At 43.4% G+C, this 22236-nt stretch overlaps 1 protein-coding gene across 10 annotated transcripts in view; it reads left to right on the top strand.

Moving 5' to 3' along the window:
* CTNND1 (catenin delta 1) overlaps positions 1-20816 on the top strand; it is a 48159-nt gene extending 27343 nt beyond the window's left edge. For 5 of the 10 annotated variants that reach the window (XM_059405042.1, XM_059405040.1, XM_059405033.1 and 2 more), the window contains 18 exons: positions 1951-2022; positions 2741-2893; positions 3729-4264; positions 7423-7886; positions 9005-9188; positions 10388-10505; positions 10971-11124; positions 11519-11536; positions 12000-12068; positions 12349-12476; positions 12580-12730; positions 13666-13858; positions 14213-14327; positions 14881-14968; positions 17364-17426; positions 18185-18288; positions 18688-18774; positions 19062-20816. In XM_059405042.1, the coding sequence (XP_059261025.1) occupies positions 2777-2893; positions 3729-4264; positions 7423-7886; positions 9005-9188; positions 10388-10505; positions 10971-11124; positions 11519-11536; positions 12000-12068; positions 12349-12476; positions 12580-12730; positions 13666-13858; positions 14213-14327; positions 14881-14968; positions 17364-17426; positions 18185-18288; positions 18688-18774; positions 19062-19073 (2601 nt within the window). In that variant the 5' untranslated portion in view covers positions 1951-2022; positions 2741-2776 and the 3' untranslated portion in view covers positions 19074-20816. The remainder of the gene's footprint in view (positions 1-1950; positions 2023-2740; positions 2894-3728; positions 4265-7422; positions 7887-9004; positions 9189-10387; positions 10506-10970; positions 11125-11518; positions 11537-11999; positions 12069-12348; positions 12477-12579; positions 12731-13665; positions 13859-14212; positions 14328-14880; positions 14969-17363; positions 17427-18184; positions 18289-18687; positions 18775-19061) is intronic. The other 5 variants (XM_059405035.1, XM_059405036.1, XM_059405039.1 and 2 more) reach the window with 5 other exon arrangements.
* The last annotated feature ends 1420 nt before the right edge of the window (positions 20817-22236 follow it).

The raw sequence follows: 22236 nt of genomic DNA, 5'->3' as shown, positions 1-22236 counted from the left end.
TGGGGTTTCTGGTTTGGGATGTAATTCTAGTCATGGTAAATCATGTAGTTTGGCGCTGTACCTAAGGTCCTTCTGTTTGCTCTGATTCCCCCCCAGCCCCCAACTTGGTATCAAAAATTCAGAAAGGTAAATGCCTGTTTAGTGGTTGGTGAGGTTGGGTATCTTATACTCTCAGCTCCGGTTCAGTCTTGTTCAGAGAACAGTCTGCTCAGAAGGTGTGGCAGTGTCTGTAAATTGTGTATTCCTGCTCCATATTGTCCTTGTATGCTTGTTTTTTTTTTTTTTTTTTTTTAAAGATTTTATTTATTTATTTGACAGAGAGAGATCACAGTAGGCAGAGAGGCAGGCAGAGAGAGAGGAAGGGAAGCAGGCTCCTGCTGAGCAGAGAGCCCGATGCGGGACTCGATCTCAGGACCCTGAGATCATGACCTGAACCGAAGGCAGCGGCTTAACCCACTGAGCCACCCAGGCGCCCCCCTTGTATGCTTGTTTTGTTAGCTTTGCAGATCATGTCTTGTGGGGAGGGTATCACTGTTAATTCTGTTGGTTAGAGCTAGAGAAGGAGCATCGTGCTATTATTTAACCCAGATAACCACAGGAGCCAGTGGTCTCTGGGTTGGCTGCCTCTGAGTGACTTGGGGGAGTTGGTGTTAGAAATGAGAAGTATCTTGTGTTTCCTGTGGTTTCTCTGGTCTGACTTGGCTGTGATGTAATCTGTCTGAGGGTGTGTATGTGTAGGGTAGACCTTGCCTGGTAGACTCTACCATCTTAAGGGATCTCCGGTTGGGAACTAACAACAGTGCTTATGCTCCAGTAGTCCTTTACATTGATTACTTATTTATTTTTTAAGACAGAGAAGATCCATCATGCTAAGGAGCATATTGCACGAGAGGACAAAAGTCCATTTAGGAGACTTGGAAGCAGTATGTTTGCAGTGTTCCTAGGATTTTTTGCAGTGTTCCTAGGAATCAGAATAGAGGGTTAGCAGTGAGCGGTATATATTAGAAGGGGAGAGTAGGATGGCTCAGGCTTGGAGGTGGTGGGGAATTCCAGAATTTAGTACTAGGTTTCTTTCTTTCTCTCTCTCTCTTATTTTTAACTTCTGTTCAGCAACGAAGCCACACCTTTCCTTCTTCCTGAAAATAATGTTTAACTTCCTCTCCCTGCAGCATTACACTCCCTGTGTAATAGGAGTAGGGTGGGGGGAAGTCTCCCAAGGTGGCTGGATCTCACTGTTTCCTATTGGAAGAGGAGCAGTCAACTGCTTTTACGTAGTGTAATGTTGTTAGATTATTTCCTGCTGCTCAAAACAGAGCAGCTTATGTTCTTTGGCTCCAAAAATTGGTGATGATGATGATGATGATGATGAGACAACTGTTTTTGCAGAGGAGAATTGGGGTCCTCGTTTTCTTCCTGCTTGGAAAGGGAGACACATCTCTGGTGTCTCTCTTTAAAAGCTGGCTGATGTGGGAGTTTCCAGTGGTAGTAGAGCATGAAGATGGATGAAGCAATAAAGAGGGCCTTTGGAAACTCCCTAACCTAGCTTTTCTAACTTTCCTTATATTTTTAAGGACTTACCTGAGTCCTGCTATTTACTCAGCAAATAGTTTTTGAGAGCCTATTATGTGCCAAGCATTGTTCAAGGTACTGGAAATATATCATTGAACAAAACTGACCAAAAATAAAAATAGAAAAAATGTCTGCCGTCATGGAGCTTACCTTCTTATGTTCCAGAGACCCAGTCTGCCAGTTCCACGCCCAATTCCTCTTTTGAGGAAAGTGCTACAACTAAGGAGTGATGTGGTTCTTCTATAAGTACTTGACAGAAGGACTCCAGGCCACAAATATCTATTTGAAAACCCTTTTCCTGTTTGGAAAAAAGATCATTTGTATTTGATAGAGCAAAGTAGGGCCACAAAATGAATTGTCTTCTTGTGGGCTATGTTTCAGAACGGCCGGTTTGTGGGCGATGCTGACCTTGAGCGACAGAAATTTTCAGATCTGAAACTCAACGGACCCCAGGTAATGTCTTTGGCTCAAGGTCTGGGTTGCTTCGTTTTTCTCTTACTTCCCAGCCTGTAAGAGCATGTCGGTGTCTTGCAAAGTGCCTGATACATTGTAAGAACCCACCCATTAATTAGCTTCTTTCATTTAGGAAAATAAAGTAGTGGAGCATAAGTGTATACACGTAGTTGTATTTTGGAATGAGTTTTAATGGCCACTGCTCCTGTATTGGATCCTTCAGTTACTGCATCCCTTTTCTGGAATGGGCCTGCTTCTGTTCTTACCTGAAATCTCCCGGGTCTTGAGCCTTAGGCAGTTTCTAAATAGTAACAGTCAGAAGAGAGTTTTGGGGGGTACTTTCTGGTTCATCTTAAAAGTTCTTTACTGGTGAACTTTCTTGAAGAATCACCCAGATGCAGATGTAGCCACAGTTAACACAGTTCATAGACACTTTGATGACCATAACTGGGAAGTTAAATCTGCTGTCTCTGTCACTTGGGTGTTGATATGGCTATAGTTAACTCAGTTTATATTTGTTAAATGACTAGAATTGGGGACTTACATCTTCTGCTCTTTTGTATAAGTTCAAAAGGTGGGGACATCTACTCCACTAAAAATCCTGAGGCCCATGGACGATGCATGAGGAATCTCTCTAGGGAGACTACTTCTCATTGGGTTGGACTATTGATATATATGGCTTAATAATCATTCCTTCCTTTTCCACCTTTCCATACAGGATCACAGTCACCTTGTGTATAGCACCATTCCCAGAATGCAGGAGCCAGGGCAGATTGTGGGGACCTACACGGAGGAGGACCCTGAGGGAGCCATGTCTGTTGTCTCTGTGGAGACCTCTGATGATGGAACTACTCGGCGCACAGAGACCACAGTAAGCTAAGACTTGTATAAGGTCTGGGATGATATAGGAGGTCTTCTTTTGGTCGTTCTTGGTGGTGGGGGAGAGATGAAGCACTTAGGGTAGATGGAAAGTATCAATCTGTAGTGAATGCATAAAGAATGTGATCTCTGGCTAGACAGGGAAGATAGAAGAGATATGGGAAAATTGAATGGAATGGGGAAGAGAGAAGTCTTCAAGGTCTACAATAGCTTCCCTTATAGGCATAGTTACTGCCGGCACAGATTTCCTGCCTGGGCACTTCCTGTGAGGTAGAGAGTGAAAGGTAGTTGGTAAAATGTAAGGCATTTCTAGATCAAATGAGGTAGTGGTAGGGGTTTGTTTCATTTCTTAGAGAGGTCTAGAATTGGGGTGCCTGGGTGGCTCAGTGGGTTGAAGCCTCTGCCTTTGGCTCAGGTCATGATCCCAGGGTCCTGGGATCAAGCCCTGCATTGGGCTCTCTGCTCAGCAGGGAGCCTGCTTCCCTCACCCCCCCACCCTCTGCCTGCGCCTCTGCCTGATTGTGATCTCTGTCTGTGAAATAAATAAATAAATAAAATCTTTTTTAAAAAAGCGGGAGGGCGCCTGGGTGGCTCAGTGGGTTAAGCCTCTGCCTTCAGCTCAGGTCATGATCCCAGCATCCTGGGATCAAGCCCCATATTGGATTCCCTGCTCGGCAGGAAGCCTGCTTCTCCCTCTCCCACTCCCCCTGCTTGTATTCCCTTTCTTGCTGTGTCTCCTTCTGTCAAATAAAATCTTAAAAAAAAAAAAAAAGAGGTCTAGAATTGAGGCTTCTATTATTCACGCTTTTCTCTTTCCTTATGTGAAGGTCAAGAAAGTTGTGAAGACTGTGACAACACGGACAGTACAGCCAGTCCCTGTGGGACCAGATGGGCTGCCTGTGGATGCCTCATCAGTTTCTAACAACTATATCCAGACTCTGGGGCGTGACTTCCGCAAGAATGGCAATGGGGGACCTGGTCCCTACGTTGGGCAAGCAGGCACTGCTACCCTTCCCAGGAACTTCCACTACCCTCCTGATGGATATAGCCGCCACTATGAAGATGGTTATCCAAGTAGCAGTGACAACTATGGCAGTTTGTCCCGGGTGACCCGCATTGAGGAGCGGTACAGGCCCAGCATGGAAGGTTATCGGGCACCTAGTAGACAGGATGTGTATGGGCCCCAGCCCCAAGTTCGGGTAGGTGGGAGCAGTGTGGATCTGCATCGTTTTCACCCAGAGCCTTATGGGCTAGAAGATGACCAGCGTAGCATGGGCTATGATGATCTGGATTACGGCATGATGTCCGATTATGGCACTGCCCGTCGGACTGGGACGCCCTCTGACCCTCGCCGACGACTCAGGTAGGGAAGAAAAGGGGAAGGCAAGGATCTTAAACCAAGACAGAGATAAGGGGTAGCTATTCCTTCTCCTTCTAAGTGCTTTTTTGAATCTGAGACACTGTCTTCCCTTTTGTGACTTTACCAGATACTGACTTGCTTTTTTGTCTTTTTCATGATGAAAATCCTATATTCTAATTATTTATAGATAATGACTTATGGTTATTGGTCTACATCCTAAAGAGTGGCCTTTGCTTCCATGCCAAGAGTTGCCGCTGTTTCTGCCCAAGATCTGGCTTTCTGGTGATAGGCAGCAGCACAAGGGAGCTTGGTGCCTTGCTCCTATGAATTTCTTTAGCATTTGGTTTGGTAATAAGAGAGAATTGAGGGTTTTTGGCTTTCAGGGCCAGAGTAGACAGTTAAGGGTGTATGTGAGAACCCTCCCTGGGGTGATTTTAGTCTCAAGTTAAAAATAAACCTTGATCTCACCAAAGCCCTGACACTTAGTGTTTTGGTTTTTACCTTTGATTATAAAGTGAAATGGGGGTGGCATCCTTTGAGGATGGAATATAAGTGACATTCTGAAAGGTTACTTAGCAGTTGCCTATACTGACTTTGCCATTCATCCCTGGGGATTCTCTGGTGATACGAAAAAGGGAGTGATTGATGTTTGGGCTGGTAGAAGGTTTGCCTTGAAAGAAGGCTTTGGAATGGGGGTTGGCAAACGTTTTCTGTAAAGGACCAGGTAGAACTATTTTAATAGGTTTTGCAGGCCATATATATATTAATGTTGTTGTTTTCCTTTTACAACCTTTTAAAATACAAAATAAACCCCTTTTTAGCTCTGGGACTGTACAAGAACAGGTTTGGCCCATGGGCTGCCAACCCTGCTCTACGATAAATCAGAGACATGGTGTTTTCCAGGCAAGGAAAAATAATAAGAAATAAAGGAGAAGATTTATGGATGTCTTCATAGTAAGGATAACCAAGCAGCTGTTGTTGAATTTCTGTAAAGGGTCATAACCTTCTAAAGCAAATGCCTTGGTGCTCGTTTTCCTCATATTAGGTAGCTTGGTTGGTAGTGAACTGGGCAGGGCCCAGATTAGAGGCTCCATTATCTCAGCCTGAGTCATTCACCTTTTAGGTATTGTATCATTTGGACAGCTAGTCCAACTCCCATGTGACTCACCTTTTATTGGGGTAGGGGGCAGTGGGGTGGGCACCAGACTTCAGCTGGTGCAACTTGAAGCAGTGGTAGATAACAGCTATCACCAAAGGAGTCTGCCCAGGGCGTTGGCCCGTCTGCTTGAAACAAGTCTGCTTTTTGACTTCCTCATTAGTAGAGTGACTGGATCTAGGTGGGTGTGGGTGGCCAGGTCATTCTCTACTGTGGCAACTGACATAAAAAGAGAGCATTTTTGGGCCTGGTTCTTGGTCCATTCCAGGGTGGCACTGGACTTGGAAACCTGCTTGACTAGAAGGAACATTAGCTGCTTCCTGTTCCAGGCCTTGGAGAGTAATACAAGGTCAAACGGAAACAGTAAGGCAGAATAATTAGTGGATAAAGCACTGAACCAGAAGACTTCTGGTTCTAGTTGTGCCTTTGCCACTAGCTATATAGCCTCAAGCAAGTCATTTAATCTTTCTGGGCACAGCTTTGTTATTTGTAAAACAAAGGAAAGAATGTCATGATCCCCTGCTTATAAAAGAAGGAAATACAACCGAGTGACCAAAATCTTGGTTATGGCGATTGTTTTTGTAATTGCTTATACTAAAACAATAATGAAAGTAAGACGTGCTCACTACAAAACTAGAAAAATGTAGAAAGGCATTCCGGCCGTAGAGGGAGAACTGTGGTTAACATTTTGGTGCATTTGCTTTGATTTCTTTTTTTCCTATGCAGGTGGACACACTCGACATACTCCGACCTTATTTTTCCCCTAGTAAAATGGAATCTTCCCTTAACATTACTGTTCAGTAGCCTCCTTTTAAAGCTTAGTTATAACCTGCTCACTTTGTTGCAATGATATTTGAAAATAGAGATTTTTACTAATGCTTTGTCCATCTGAGTTGCTGTTGAGTGGTTGGTGTTGACAGCTCTGAGGCAGGGCCTCTGCTGCCCCTAACTTTCAGGGTTTGGTGACAGTGGGAGGGGTTTTGTGGAACAAACAACAGGCTTATTTGGAGAGTTCCACACAATAGATGCTCCTCTCTCCTATGGGAGCCAGAGGGTGAGATGAGCTCGCAGATAATGGGTCTCTTCCTTCCTGGTGGTTATGAATAAGTAATAGTGTGACAGATTCACCCTCTAGTGGTTACTGGTAGTACTGAAATAGGAAGAATTCTCTCCAGTGAGGCTTTTCTCTAAGCCTTCCCTTGCTTATTTTGTTCTTTTTCTTTAGTCATTGTTTATCCCAAATGCTGTGGTGTTCAGTAGCCTTTGTTTCAACAGAATCCAAGGTATTGTCATCTGTAGAAATTGGAGGCTGGCAATCATTATCTGGAACACATTTGTTGAGTGGCAGAGGTGACGTTGGGATGAACTGTGAAAATTAATGTTCAAGCTTCTACTAAAGCCAGGTCCCCCTTTGGTGTAGCCCGAAGGCCTGTACTCTTTTTACTCTTAATACCTCCTCTTTTATAATTTCCAAAATAAGATAAGGAGAGGCTTAAATAAGAATTGTGTTTAAGGGTTTAATCCCAGCAGCTGTTTCCTGTGTGTAAATGCCTCACTTCCTGTTTAGCCGAAGGCTTGTAAGAGTTGTTCTCAGACATTGTTTGCTGACTTCTTTGGTTTAACTCTGTCTTCTGAAGGTTTATTTCAGTCACTATCCAGAGAGCTTAGCTGTCAGGTATCATTTTAGTGCTAAGCAGTCAGGATTTGGTTCTGTTTTTGTGATGAACGTCTCTGAATGCTTGTTACTCTCCTCCGAGCTAGTAAACTTGACAGGAAAAAAGGTAGTTTTAATCTAACTGCAGATGCCTTTAAAATTATTCCCTTATCTCCTTACGAAAAATTGATCAGTATATCATTTACGCAAAGGAGAGGTAAGATCTAGTGTGCTAGAGCTGAAGTTACTCCTGCCTCCTGCCTTGGAGGTGAGGGGTCACGGGAGCTCTCCACAAAACCAGACTTGACAACTTGATGTATTCTTTTCCTTTTGGTTCTTCCAACACTGCAGGAGCTATGAAGACATGATTGGTGAGGAGGTGCCATCGGACCAGTACTATTGGGCTCCTCTGGCCCAGCATGAACGGGGAAGTTTAGCAAGCTTGGATAGCCTGCGTAAGGGGGGACCCCCGCCTCACAACTGGAGACAGCCAGAGCTGCCGGAGGTGATTGCCATGTTAGGATTCCGCTTGGATGCTGTCAAGTCTAATGCAGCTGCATACCTGCAGCACTTGTGCTATCGCAATGACAAGGTGAAGACCGACGTCCGGAAGCTCAAGGGGATCCCAGTACTGGTGGGATTGTTAGACCACCCCAAAAAGGAAGTGCACCTTGGAGCCTGTGGAGCGCTCAAGAATATCTCTTTTGGGCGTGACCAAGATAACAAGATCGCCATAAAAAACTGTGATGGTGTTCCTGCCCTTGTGCGATTGCTCCGAAAGGCTCGGGATATGGATCTCACTGAAGTTATCACCGGTGAGTTATGGGCACAAGGGCAGCTGCTGGGTTGGGGTTACTGTGACCCGTAGAGATGTTGAAAGCTAGAAAGACTTTCAGCCCTTTTTACTTTCGACTTAAGGTTGTGAACTGGTGGTTTTTGGGGGCAGATCCATCTCCCTGATTTATTTGGATCATGCGAAGTGTTCACAATTTCAAAGAATTGGTTGCTGATATTTAAAACTCAGAAGATTTCATTTCAAATTGCAGCTTGTTTGGCTTCTATTAAAAATGTGTGGGAACTGGCAACAATGGATCTGTTTTGCTACCTGACAGTAGTTAGTCTGAGCTGACTGGTAGGGCTGTTCTCCCATTTGTAGTAATCCTGAACCTTTTTGCCAACTATTGCCATATAACAAGTTGTCTCCCCAGCACTGAAGCTGAGTGTCTTTTGCTATTTTTCCACTCTCTTGTAATTTCTTTTAAATATCTGCTTGTCCTGACTCACCTGCCTGACATGTGTAGATATTTGAGCTTGTGATCCTTGCTTTGAAGAGTGGTGTTTTCATATTGTGGGTTGTGACCCATTAGTGTGTATTGAACACAGTTTTGTGGATCCCAGTCGGTATTTCAAGAGGAAAAAAGAATAAGAAGTGGAATAGATTATTATTATTAGTTCTCAGGACTGGTCTTGCCCGCTAGGGGACATTTGCAATGTCTGGGGACAGTTTTGGTTGTCATAACTTGGCTTGGGCAGGAGGGAGTGCTACCAGCATTTAAGGAGTAAAGGGCATAGATACTGCTCAAAATCTAACAATGGATAGGTCAGCTTGCCACAGCAAAGAAATATCTGGCCCAAAGGGTCAGTGTTAATGAGGTTGAGAAACTCTAGTGTAGGTAACCCAGAGAGCATTGCTTATAAATAGTAAGTATTGTTTTATGAAACTTTTGTTTCATGATGTACACATATGTATATATATGTTGAGCCATAATGTATATTTCTTATCATGGGTCACAAACAAAAGCTTGAATACCATTACAAGGTATTTGGTCATTGGGGAAGACTGAGAAATGATGGAATAAGGGATCCTCTTTGGCATTCTTCAAACATACTGTCTTGGGTGTTGGAGAGGTATCTGATGGGTTGTCTCTGCCAGGAACCCTGTGGAATCTCTCATCCCATGACTCAATCAAAATGGAGATTGTGGACCATGCACTGCATGCATTGACAGATGAAGTGATCATCCCACATTCTGGTTGGGAGCGGGAACCTAATGAAGATTGTAAGCCGCGCCATATTGAGTGGGAGTCGGTACTCACCAACACAGCTGGCTGTCTTAGGTAACATAAGGGCTTCAAGAATATGAAGATTGAATTTTTGACTGACTTAAGTTTAAAAAAGAAATTCTTTTTTAATTCTTTGGCCTGTCATTCAGCTTCCATTACCGTCCGTATTGTATACTGTGACTCTAGCCTGTCTTACCTTTGTCACTGCTTGCTTGTGTGCCCATACATTTGCTGTGTTGGTTTACTTGTTCCCCTGCACATCCTCACTTCTGTGTGTCTTTGACTTTGTTCATTTAATTCAGTGAGCATTTGTTCAGTATCTACGACATGTAAGGCAGTTGTCTAGTCTTGAGCCTGAGTGTGTACTCAGTGACCTGTATTTCAAGTAAAGCTGTGAAAAATGCAGTAGGAGGAACACAGTACTAGAAGAGTGGTGGTGTTGGGGGGAGATGTATGCTTCCTTCAGACTACAGTGCCCTTGTCTCTTTACCTTTTTTAAAAAATGATTTTAAGTAATCTCTGTACCCAAACTTAGACCTTGAGATCTGGAGTTGTGTGCTCTACCTCATGAGCCAGGCAGGCGCCCCTCCTTATTTATCTTTTGAGGCTAAACTCAAAAGTGCCTATATTTCATGCAAGTTTTTCTGATTTATTTAAATCCTATAAATGCTGCAATATAGTCTTTCTCTCTTTGGAGTATACCCGTGCATGCTCTGCCCCTTTCTTCATTTGTACTTCCTTTGCAAGAAGTATCCGTATGATTTTTTTTTTTTTTTAAAGATTTTATTTATTTATTTGTAAGAGAGAGAGAGAGTGAGAGCAAGCACAGGCAGACAGAGTGGAAGGCAGAGTCAGAGGGAGAAGCAGGCTCCCTGCGGAGCAAGGAGCCCGATGTGGGACTCGATCCCAGGACCCTGGGATCATGACCTGAGCCGAAGGCAGCTGCTTAACCAACTGAGCCACCCAGGCGTCCCTATCCGTATGATCTTAAAGTATTGTTGGTTTACCTTATTTAGACCCTCCCTAGTTGTGTGTCATCCCCCCCCCCCCGGCCCCCTGACCTTGTTATAAATGTCCTGGAAGAAGAGTTGTCTTACTCAGCTTTCTCTCAACTGCAGTACCTTGTTTGTAACAAGTACTCACTAACTGTTAGATTAAAAAGAAAAAGTACAGAGGAGGCTCATAGTTGTTGAAGATACTAAGGGAGGGTTTGTAGATCGGAGTCTTCTTGAAGCCTCTCCCTTCCCCCTCAGGAACGTCAGCTCAGAGAGGAGTGAAGCTCGCCGGAAACTTCGTGAATGTGATGGTTTAGTGGATGCCCTCATTTTCATTGTTCAGGCTGAGATTGGGCAAAAGGACTCAGATAGTAAGGTAAGTTAATGGCTGAGTGAATTCCAGGCACAGCAGCCATGAAGGTACTTGTCGTGCAGACCTCACCATCTCAGGCTTTTAAGGGACATTAGGTATCTGTACCAACCCCTGCTCCCTAAAGTGGATGTTCACCTTAGAAGGAAACAGTTTTCTTACCTATATCATCTATCTTAAAGCTTTGTAGGTGTATTTCCAAGGTTATATATATTCCTAAGTAGGAAAAAGTCAGGGCGATCCTCAGTTTTGTGTCACACACCAAATGGTGGTAGAAACCTTTATTAGTCTGAGGCTGCAAGGATTTTGAGAAGCTTGGCGCACATAAGAGTCTTTGTGAATGATAATGGAGGGGGCTGTGCTTTTTGGGGATCAGTATTTTAATACTTCAATCAGAGAAACCTGTTCTTGCTGGGAAATCACGATAGACGTTTTCCTTGTTCACTAAACCCTCTGTCTTGTGTTCCCAAGCTTGTGGAGAACTGCGTTTGCCTTCTTCGGAATTTGTCCTATCAAGTTCACCGGGAGATCCCACAGGCAGAGCGTTACCAAGAGGCACCTCCCAATGTTGCCAATAATACCGGGCCACATGCTGCCAGTTGCTTTGGGGCCAAGAAGGGCAAAGGTGAGTCTTGGTTCATTGTTCCTTGCTCTTTAATGTAGGACAGGAAGGGGAAGGAACACTTTTAGCTTTAGGTACAAAATACTTGCTGAGCAGTATGTGAGTCTGCCTAGTCAAGGATGTCTCCTTGCTCTGCAGCTGCTTCCCTCTGTCATGTGCTTCATTCAAGGTGGTGATGGTGGTGGTGGTGGTGGTACTGGTATCAGTTTGGGGGCAGCAAAGGACGAGAACTCAGCCAATCTGGGGCCTTCTCCCCCATTCCTCCTCTGTGTTTTCTGTGTTTTTCTTTTTCTCCCTGCTTTCCTACTTATTTGCCCATGATCCTGTTGACATCACTCTCCTGCATTTTTCTTCCTTCCTTTCTTTCTGCTTTCCACCTTGGGTGACGCACTGGAAGATGAGTGGTTCTCCAGAGGTGAGTGGAATCTTTTAAGGTGCTTCCCTACTTCTAATTTGCATGCTTTGGTTTTAGCTTCTCTAGTATTTCCTAACCCTTCCCTATGGATGCATGTAGGAAAATTCATTTGAGGAAGACCACTGAAACAAGTTCAGCTGTTTGGAGCCAATGGCTCATGGCATGCTATTCCCGGGCAGCAGTCCCAGTTACCAGAACTCAGGACCACAGCGACAGCGGTGCTTGTCCTCATCTTACTTGTCTGCTGCCTGTTTTCTGTCCTCGTTTCTGTGCAGCCCCTTGCTGGGATGGGGGAGGGGAGCTTGGTTTTCTGTTTTCTTCTTTTTGGTGTCTCTTCCCCACCCCTACTCCGCGTCAGTGCATCTCTGATCCAAAAAGATTTTGACTGAAGAGTAAAAAGTGCACTAAGTGGATTCTTTCTTTCTCAAACTTTACCCCTCTGTCCTTTTTTTAATTTCCAAAGGGAAAAAACCCACAGAGGATCCAGCAAATGATACAGTGGATTTCCCTAAAAGAACTAGTCCAGCTCGAGGTAAGTTAATCTTTTTATTTTTAGTCTCTAGGAGTCTCATACACATAGTCCACAGATGAGTATCGGGTAGCCTAACTGTAGACTGTGCAGTATGTTCTTAAGAAGGCTTGGACTCAAGACTCTGAGTTGGTTGTTGGGTAGGTGGGAGAATATAGGGAGCCTGATGGTTCAGGAGCAGAAATCCGTCAATCCAGAGTATTGAAGCTGGACGTCAACCAGCCAGAGCCTGGCACATAGGTACTGACTAGCTTTCTCTGTTTTTCTGTCCTTTCTTGTGCAGGCTATGAGCTTTTATTTCAACCAGAGGTGGTTCGGATATATATCTCACTCCTCAAGGAGAGCAAGACTCCTGCCATCCTTGAAGCCTCAGCTGGAGCTATCCAGAACTTGTGTGCTGGACGCTGGACGGTGAGTACCTTTTAGAAAATGGATTTAGAGGTGGGAGAACTCAGCTAACTAGTTTGCCGCCATTTGTAATCTGTTCCACCTCTTTCCATGTGTTAATTTCTAGTATGGTCGATACATTCGCTCTGCTCTGCGTCAAGAGAAGGCTCTTTCTGCCATCGCCGACCTCCTGACCAATGAACATGAGCGTGTAGTGAAAGCTGCATCTGGAGCACTGAGAAATCTGGCTGTGGATGCCCGCAACAAAGAGCTCATTGGTAAGGAGTTGGATGTGAACCATTTGTTCAGCATCTAGTACAGAGTCTTTCATCTAGCTGATGTTGTTAAGTTTATTACTGAAATGACAGAGGAGGGATCCCAGTAGCTCTCTGTAGTTTGCAACTCCAAGCGTTCTAGTTTAATCATTCTTAGTAAGATAAGAAGTGATGACTCTTCAAAAACAGAACAGAAACAGCTTTATTTAATAAGCATGTCCTTTGTTAGTAGGCATTGTTAATAATTCCACACATTCTCATTGATCATGACCTCTTTACAGAGGTACAGTTTTTTTAAAAATATTTTATTTATTTACTTAACAGAGATCACAAGTAGGCAGAGAGGCAGGCAGGCAGAGAGAGAGAGAGAGAGGAGGAAGCAGGCTTCCCACGGAGCAGAGAATCCGATGTGGGGCTTGATCCCAGGACCCTGGGATCATGACCTGAGCTGAAGGCAGAGGCTTTAACTTACTGAGCCACCAAGGCAAGGCGCCCTAGAGGTCGAGTTTTTTATAGAATAAGGAAAAAGGCCCAGGAAAGAACTTAACGTAATTTGTCCAGAGTTAATATAGGTGGGCTGTGGCAGAGCCCAGTTTTTTGTTAAATTCATAACGATTATTTTATTGAACTGTTACAATTTAAATATGTATGCTATCTTCATTAGACTACCTGAAAAAACTAGCATATTTGATATAAAGTATTCATGTTGTTTCAGTGTGACTAGAGGAGAGAATAAATGAATAAGAAAGACCATGGATTCATGGCTATTCCAGGTCCTTAGCTCCTCTGGTATGATAATACTATAGCAGAATGAAGTTGATTCCTGGGGACAATACCACATTTTCAACGATCAGTGTAGTTAAGTGTAGTCTTGGGCTCCTTACAGCTGAACTTGGCTTGTTCTCCCTGCACACATTCGTTTTGTCTTAATGCTATAGGTAAACATGCTATTCCCAACTTGGTAAAGAATCTGCCAGGAGGGCAGCCGAGCTCTTCCCAGAATTTCTCTGAGGACACCGTGGTCTCTCTCTTGAACACCATCAATGAGGTTATTGCTGAGAACTTGGAAGCTGCCAAAAAGCTTCGAGAGACACAGGGCATTGAGAAGCTGGTGCTGATCAACAAATCAGGGTGAGTTTAATGCGTAAAATGACAGCTGGAAGAGTTTGAGTGTAAGAGGGGGGAGCTGCTAGGAAGGAGCGCTCCCCTTTTGCTTTCTAAGGTTCTTTCCCCTTTTTTATATGTAAAGAATGAAGAGATACTGCTCTGTTTTTTGTCTTGATGTTGAGCTATCAATTGATAACCTGCTTTTTCATCAAACATTTGTGGGTGTCAGTGGTGAGGACAGAATACAGAGCTTGGTGAATATTTGCTCCTGCCCATTTTGGCATTTCTAGTGTGACATCGTATTAGAGAATACAGGTTCTCAGCTTCTTCCCTTGTCTTAACGTCCAAATTCCATCTGGTGTTAACTTTTTTCAAAAGGAACCGTTCAGAAAAAGAAGTCCGAGCAGCAGCACTTGTATTACAGACAATCTGGGGCTATAAGGAACTACGGAAGCCACTGGAAAAAGAAGGATGGAAGAAATCAGACTTCCAGGTAGAGCAGCTCTGGGGCCTTAGGCGTGTACTTTTTTGTCCTGGGTCTCATGTACCACTTTGTCTTTGGTTTCTTCTGCTTCACTGTCACAAAAGTCCTACTTTATCCCAAATCTCTCTTAGGAAATCATTTGGCTTACCCCTCCTTCCCAAAAGTGTGGTGCCTACGCTTCATTTGCTGCCCAAACAGCTGCAGTTTTCCTCTGCATCACAGCATGCTGTCAGTGCTGGTCGTGACGGAGGAAGGTGGCCTTTTTGACTTTTCCCCAAATCTGCCATAGCCCTTTGAAGGAATTTACCAGAGACTGTGTCACCTTCTGATAGTATGAGTGTTTGGTCCCTCTGTCGTCTCCTGAATACCATCAGGAGCATAAATAGAAGCTGTAACATTTTAGATTGTTTCACTTTATAGGTGTTTCTTTAATCTGTATGAGTCCTCTTTCGGTAAGAGTTGTATTTGAGAATAGGGACCTAATGGTGTGTGCCCACTGGGGAATAAGATGTGGGTGAATTCAGTATTCTCTGACGTTGTTGCATTTTATGTTTGCCTCCAGGTGAATCTAAACAACGCTTCTCGAAGCCAGAGCAGTCATTCATATGACGACAGCACTCTCCCTCTCATTGACCGGAACCAGAAAACAGGTACAGTATCTACGGGGCATACCCCTCTGCTTTTATCCCACCACTGCTGTTCTTTAGTGGGCAGACTGCCTGAGGAATAGAATATATATTTATTATTGAATGAGGGTAATAATACTTCACCTGGGGATTGTCCGAGGCAGGAGCCCGGGTGGGATTCTCTGTCCTTGCTTGCAGGCTTACAGTGACCGGGCAGTGAACTCTAGTCTCACCAAATTCTCTCTTTGAGAGAGAACAGATATCTGTCATTGTACAAATGCAAGGTGTACAACACAATGATTTGATACATGTATATATTGCCTGATGATTATTTCTTGCTTTTTAAATTCCCATGTAATACCGGGTAACATTATGGGCTGTTGAAAACTTAGAAAATACAGACAACCAGAAAAATAACAACAGCAAAACCACTTACTTCTATTACCCAGAGATAACTGCTGCTCTTTGTGGTTTTTATTTTTTGCCATGTGAGCAAATACATTTTTTTCCCAAAAGATGAATTATATATTTTGTTTTATGAAATGTTTTCTTTTTCATGGAATTGTATATTGTAACTCTTATTATCTTTTTTTTTTTTTTAAGATTTCATTTGTTTATTTGATAGAGATCACAAGTTGACAGAGAGGCAGGGGGGGAGCAGGCTCGCTGCTGAGCAGAGAGCCCGATGATGTGGGACTTGATCCCAGGACGCTGAGATCATGACCTGAGCCCGAGGCAGTGGCTCAACCCACTGAGCCACCCAGGTGCCCTGTAACTCTTTATTATCATGATGACACTTGGCTTTTGCCTCAGGGCTCTTGAAGCGTCGTGTGAGGATCCATCCCCATGTTTGTTGACTTTTGTGCCAGTTGTGTCAAAGCCCTGGTGGTGCACACCGGCAGTGACGCCAGGCCAAATCAGTCATCGCAGTCTTCATTGCTGTGGACTCACAACTTTAAAAAAAAACAAAACAAAACTGGTTTCACTTAAGAATATACTTGATGGAGAAAAACTCAAGGTTTTTCTAACCTTGAGTATGCATCTTCTTGAAAGATCCTGTGCTGCATACAGAGCATGATGGTCGATATAGTTGGAGTTTCCAAGTGTACTAGCCACTTTTTTTTATGGACTCTCATTTTCCCTTGGGGGGGAAAAGAAGGAAAGACCAACTACACCTATTCAGACTTGGATATTTGCTAGATATTTTTCTCAAAAATGAATGCAGTGAGCTTGTCACTTTGAGGAAAAATAAGTGACCGTAATTGTTGCCCGAATTTTCAAGTAAAAGTGGTAACTTTTTTTTTTTTTTAAGATTTTTATTTATTTATTTGACAGAGATCACAAGTAGGCAGAGAGGCAGGCCATGAGAAAGGGGGAAGCAGGCTCACTGCTGAGCAGAGAGCCCAATGCAGGGTTCTATCCCAGGACCCTGGGATCACCTGAGCTGAAGGCAGAGGCTTAAACCACTAAGCCATCTAGGCGCCCCCAAAAATGATAACTTTGGCAAACTCCTACACCTGCCATTATGAGCCTGGTAACACCCCAATACTTAAGAGACTTTTTATTGAAATCAGTGATAATAGTAATGAATGTGACTTGGTTTTTTGATGTTGTATAATGAAATGCGTTAATGTGTAGATCTACCTTACTCTGAACCAGTATTTTCCAAGTGACCAATGCGTGATGTTTCAGAAGCATACATAGGTAATTGACCTAGTCAAAGTGCAGGACAGACCAGTGCATTTTAATTTAATGAAGTATGAGGAGATCATTCATTTGGATTCATGTTGCTAACCTTAGAGGAACCGTACTTGTTGAGTGTTAGTATACTATCAAAGAATATCTACAGTTATCTGAAAAGATTGTTAAAATTCTTTGTACTTCAACTAAAATTATGTCACAGTAGATTGAATGTAGAAGTGGATGTGAAAATCCAGCTGTCTTCTATTAAGCCAAACTTGAAAAAGATATGTAAAAATTAAAAAAAAGAAAAAAAAGAAAAAAACAACAAAAACCTGCTTTTTTAAAACATTAAAAGTTTTATGTTGACATGGAATAACTTTCTTGTTACTTTTAAGTGAAATAAGTATCAATCTCTCAGTTCAGTAAAATAGTAACGCATATTGGCTTATACCAATGAATGCTTTTTGGTTCTTAATAATTTTTAAGACTAAAAGGGATCAGGAGACCAAATAATTTGACAATTGCTGGCTTAGAGTGAATGGTTTCTTACGTTAGGAGTCCTTTGGAAAGGGATCTCTTTAAGGCCCATGAGGGCTTTGTCTACTCTCTGGCACATAGCGGGTGCTCAGTAAAAATTTGATGAAGGAGAGGGAGGATGAACCAGAGAGCAATTTTTATGTTGAGTAGAATTCGAAGAGTTGGTTTTTGACCTGGATAACTTTCTGACTCCGTATAGATAAGAAACCTGATCGGGAAGAAATTCAGATGAGCAGTATGGGATCAAACACAAAGTCATTAGGTAGGTGATTAATTCCTGCCTGAGGACATGGAGTAATATTTCATTGGGATGAGAACTGTCTGGCCTTGGCGGTTTTTTCCTAGCACCTTCACCATTTACCATCCTGGGAGAGCATTCATTGGCTGGACATTTCCATTTGTAAGGATAGGAAGAGAGTGAGTGAACCTATCTACTTTCTTCTGCATTCCCACATATGCAAAGGTTTAAAAAAAAAAATCATTCTCTACATCCACCCCCACTTACTACAGTATCACTTGTGGGTCCTTAAATTGTTAAAGCCTTTCACCAGCTGGCTCCAGGCTCTCTCTCCATTTTCCTTTCATGTAGTCTGTTTCAGCCCCCCACCCCACCCCGGTCTAATTTGCTATTTTGTCTTTACACTATTTTGATTTTGTTCAGGTAATAACCTCTTATTGGAGTGCCCTTTCCCTTTGTTTTGCTAAATTTTCTTCATCCCCAAAGCCTTAATTAAGTCCTGTCTCCTTTGTTAGGTCCTTCCTGACTGTTGGCAGCACACCTTACTGTCTCTCCTCTTAATTCCAGTACCATTTATATACAGCTTGCTTCTGTTTAGCTTTATTATCCTATGTCCTACAAGTTCTGTCTAAGTCCGGGACCTTAAGTCAAGGATGAGACCTTAATGCCTTTCTGGAACATTTGACAAAGTTTACTTCCAACAGGGGTGCCTAATTCACACTTCTCTGCTTAATATATAGTGTACACAAGAGGGGACTATCCTGTTGTACTTTTTTCGCTAGATAACAACTATTCCACACTGAACGAGAGAGGGGACCACAACAGAACACTGGATCGATCCGGGGATCTAGGTGAAATGGAGCCGTTGAAGGGAACACCCCTGATGGTAAATTCTCTTTTATATACTGTTGTCCTTCTAAGGCTAGTTCTGTTTTGAAACTTCCATGTTTTGAGATATAGGGAAAAAAAGTACCTGGTGAAAGACAGTATCCTTTCCTGGTAGGGGTTTCCAGGTAAAGTAGGAGTTTTGACTCACGTTGGGATTTCTTGGGTCATTCTGCGACGGTCAGGTTAGGGGAAGGTAGACAATAAATGGCAACCAGTGCTGATCAGTGTATTCTCATACATTACTCTTGTCCTGTCCCTGCCCTTTCTGGAATATCTTGCCCTTTTCTTACTATTCTCTTGTTTTGTTTGAGTTGACCAGTTCAGGGATTTTTCCTTAGATCTGGCACACACTCACGAGGTTTCTATTTCCTTACTAACAAATTGCATGTGTTCACAGCAGGACGAGGGGCAGGAATCTCTGGAGGAAGAGTTGGATGTGTTGGTTTTGGATGATGAGGGGGACCAAGTGTCTTACCCCTCCATGGTATGTCCTCCAGCCACCCGCAAGATCATCTTGAGGAAGGAGGCCCCTGTGTGCTGGCAGTTTGCCAATCATGCTGATCTGATCAGGCCAGAGACCCTAGTCTCAGCCACTTGGAGCTTGGGGGGTGCTGCTTCTGTGATTGTTGCCTCTTACAAGGCTGGGACATGCCTCTGGTGATCGGATTCTCCATTATGTGCTACTTTCCTCCCTCCAGATTTGCTCAACTGTCGTTTGGTTCTCCTCATTCCCAATCCTATTAACATCTCTTTCTCTTTTTTTCCCTACAGCAGAAGATTTAGCACCACTATCTCCGCTACATCTGAGCTTATAATATATGTACTTTTATTTTTTGGTGGCGAAATGGACTGATGATTTTTCCCTTTCTTCGCTGGACTATTGTGCCAACTGCCAGGCTGCCTCCTGCCCTTCTAGCCCTAAGTGGCCACCTTCTTTCCACCAACTCCTAACTTGTTCCAGTGAAGCTTAATTATCCCTCCTACCCCCTGCAGATCCCCTCCATTTGCTCCCAAGAAGCCTGACTCAGTTATATGCATATCTTGAGAAACTGCTGCAGATTAGCTTTTTTTTTTTACCAGGTCTCTCTGGGACTCTTGGCCTTGTATGGAGGGAGGGAGCAAGTGGGAGTCCTCACTGGAAGCCATGGGAAGAATTGGAAGTTACATGCAGTATATGCAGTGTCCAGCACTCTGATAAACTGATAATTCTTAATCAAGATTTTTTTCCCTGGTGGGGAAGGGACTTTTATTTTTTTGGAGAATGGGGAGTGTGAGCTCTTCCCTTCCCCAGTGACTATTTTTGATTCAAAGAAGGCTGGCAACATTGGCACATTCCACCTGGCAAGGGCCCTTGAGTAAGTGAAGGTCTTCTAGAACTGAGATTAAGAAACCTCGCTCTCCTCATCTCCAGGGCAGGGAGCGTCATGGACCTACAGACTCCATCTCTTCTCCAAGCCTCATGACAGCCTGGGCTGCTGCCGTTGCCCCTTACTGAGGCTGTCCTTAATCTTCCTCTTCCATCCTGTGATAATGTCTGCTGACTTGGCCTGGCCATTTGCAAGAGACTGTAGAAAGAGGAGAATGTATCAAGGAAGACTTTTTGGGTGAGAAGGAGCAGAAAGATGTCTTCTGGGGAGGAGAAGAACCTCTAAGAGGAGTTAGTAGGAATGTACATGAATCAGTTAGTCTGAAACTGGCAGGAAGCTTTGAAGCTGGCTTCCCCCTGCCCTTATGTCTCCTTTTCCTACCCTTACTGCCCTTCCCTGCCTGCCTCTTCCCTGGATTGGTCGGCTGACAAAAGGACTTGATGTACATATTCCCACCCCCTTTACCCTTAAAAGGTGGAGATCGCCCCTGGATTTGCCTCTTCTTTGTGCCTTTGGCCTGGGGTGCATCTCCTCCTTCCCTTCCATGTGCCTTTCTTTGCCTCTGCGGTCTCATTTTCATGATTTTGCAAATTATATTTTGTTGCTTTCTTACCCACTATTGGCCCTAAATAGCAGAAAGGAGAGGTGACCTAGAGAACCTCAGATTCTCTGTTGGGAATTGGTAGAGCCTCTGATTTCAGCCATTCAGCTTTTGCTCAATAGTATATGGTTAGGATTTTGCAAAAATCCTGTTCTGATGAATCTCAAAGTATGGGAGGAGTGAGTGGTGTGACTCTTACTCCTTAGTTGCTCAGAATTTACTGTCATCTCTGAAGTGGCTGGAGGGAGGTCGCCTCTTGTGCCCTCCCTCCCTGCCTCCCCTGCCCCCCACCCCAGTACCACCTCCTTTCAGTTTAGTGTTTATTAGTGGGTTGGGCTAGAGGAATCAGCTGCTATGCTGGTTGTTTTTTTATTTTTGTTTTGTTTTGTTTTGTTTTTAACCCTTCTCCTTTTTTGCCTTTTACTCCTCCCCTGAATCTAAAAGCTCTGTTCAATGCAACTGGAAATCTTTATCCTTCTCTCTCCCCCTCCCCTTATAAATTGAGGCTATGGGGTAAGAGAAAAGTGCACAACCCACCACCCCCCCCCCTCCCCTCCCCCCTACCTTAAAAACCCCTTTTTTCCCCCCCCCCCCCCCATTTCTTCCCACTCCTTTTCTGGCAAAAAGGAGCCTTTTCCCCTCTTTGACCCTAAGAACATACTGCACAGGGGAAATCGCCCCCATCTGGACCTGGCTCCACTCTTGGTTTCTCTTCTCCTCTTTTGCTCTTTTCCTGGTGCTCTTTTTCTCGGTGGGGTGTGGGTAATAGAACAGCCATGGGCTTTTGGGGACCTTTAACTATTTTTTTTTCTTTTTTGTTTATAAAAACACTAAACATTCAATTCCAGAGAACCAAAAATCCCACCTCCCACCGAACACTACTAAGGGGCATGTCTTCTGCTCCATACCTTTCCTGTTTTTCTTTCTCTCTTGTTAATGCTTTTAAAAACAAATGAGTTTTTTATATAAATAAAGTTTTTAAAGTGTGTATGTGGGGGGTCTGTGTCATTTCTTCACTTCAAGCTGTATCTCTTCCCTCCTTTTCATCTTGGTTATTTCCTTATATGTATCTGGGTCCTTCTTCTCTTCAGAGCAGCCAGAAGGGGTTATACCAGGATGGAATTACTGTGAGCTCAGTCCCAACTCTTACCAAGCAACATTTCTTTTTAATTACATGTGAGACATTTTTCCTCTTAAGATTCTTAAAAATTAAATGTGGTTAAGTAGAGCACAGGAAACTTATTGCTAACTTAGATGGGAAACTGAAGTATAAGGAACTAATGACTTTCTTAGTCACCGGAATTCTTTTGGAAATTCGATAAAATGAATGTTGAACAAAGCCCATTGCAATACACGGTCCTTTTGAGCATTTAATATTTATGACTAGAAAGTTAGACGCTACCAACTCCAACTTCCCTCCTAATAAGAAAACGTGTAATTAAAAGGCTCATGTATATAAGTGAATACTGGGCCACAACATTGCTTTTCAGGCTATCTGTAATCCTTCAGTAAGAAGACAAGGGACAGACCTATAGCTGCTCTTGTGTCCTACCAAATAATATGTGGATGGATAGCAAACACTTGCTGGGTTGCTAGGGATTGTCTTGACCGCAGAGGCCACGGATTAAGACCTATGGAAAGAGACTTATTTTTCTGGGGCCCCTATCCCATTATATAATTAAAAAACTCAAGAATTTATGTCAAATGCTTGCTGTATGCCCAATCTTTAGATTAAAAATCTATAGCTTCTGATGATGGTCATGTCTCAATTTTTGTTGAACTAGGTCTTGGGTATAAAAACTTTCTTGGGCTAGTGAGACCAGGAAATCTAGGCCTTGAAGCTGGTCCCCTTTAAAGCTTATGTCTAACAGTTGTAGTTTTAGACTAGAGGGGTGAATCACAGAGCCAAAAAGCTATCAGAGTTTGCTTTCCAAAGGGGTTTGGTAGCTTCACTTGAAATGGTTTTCTATCTCTGGAA

The sequence above is a fragment of the Mustela nigripes genome, chromosome 1 (assembly GCF_022355385.1).
Source record: "Mustela nigripes isolate SB6536 chromosome 1, MUSNIG.SB6536, whole genome shotgun sequence".
Classification (NCBI taxonomy): Eukaryota; Metazoa; Chordata; class Mammalia; order Carnivora; family Mustelidae; genus Mustela; species Mustela nigripes.
Note: the sequence above shows the minus strand (reverse complement) of the source record. Positions and strands in the feature narration are given on the sequence as shown.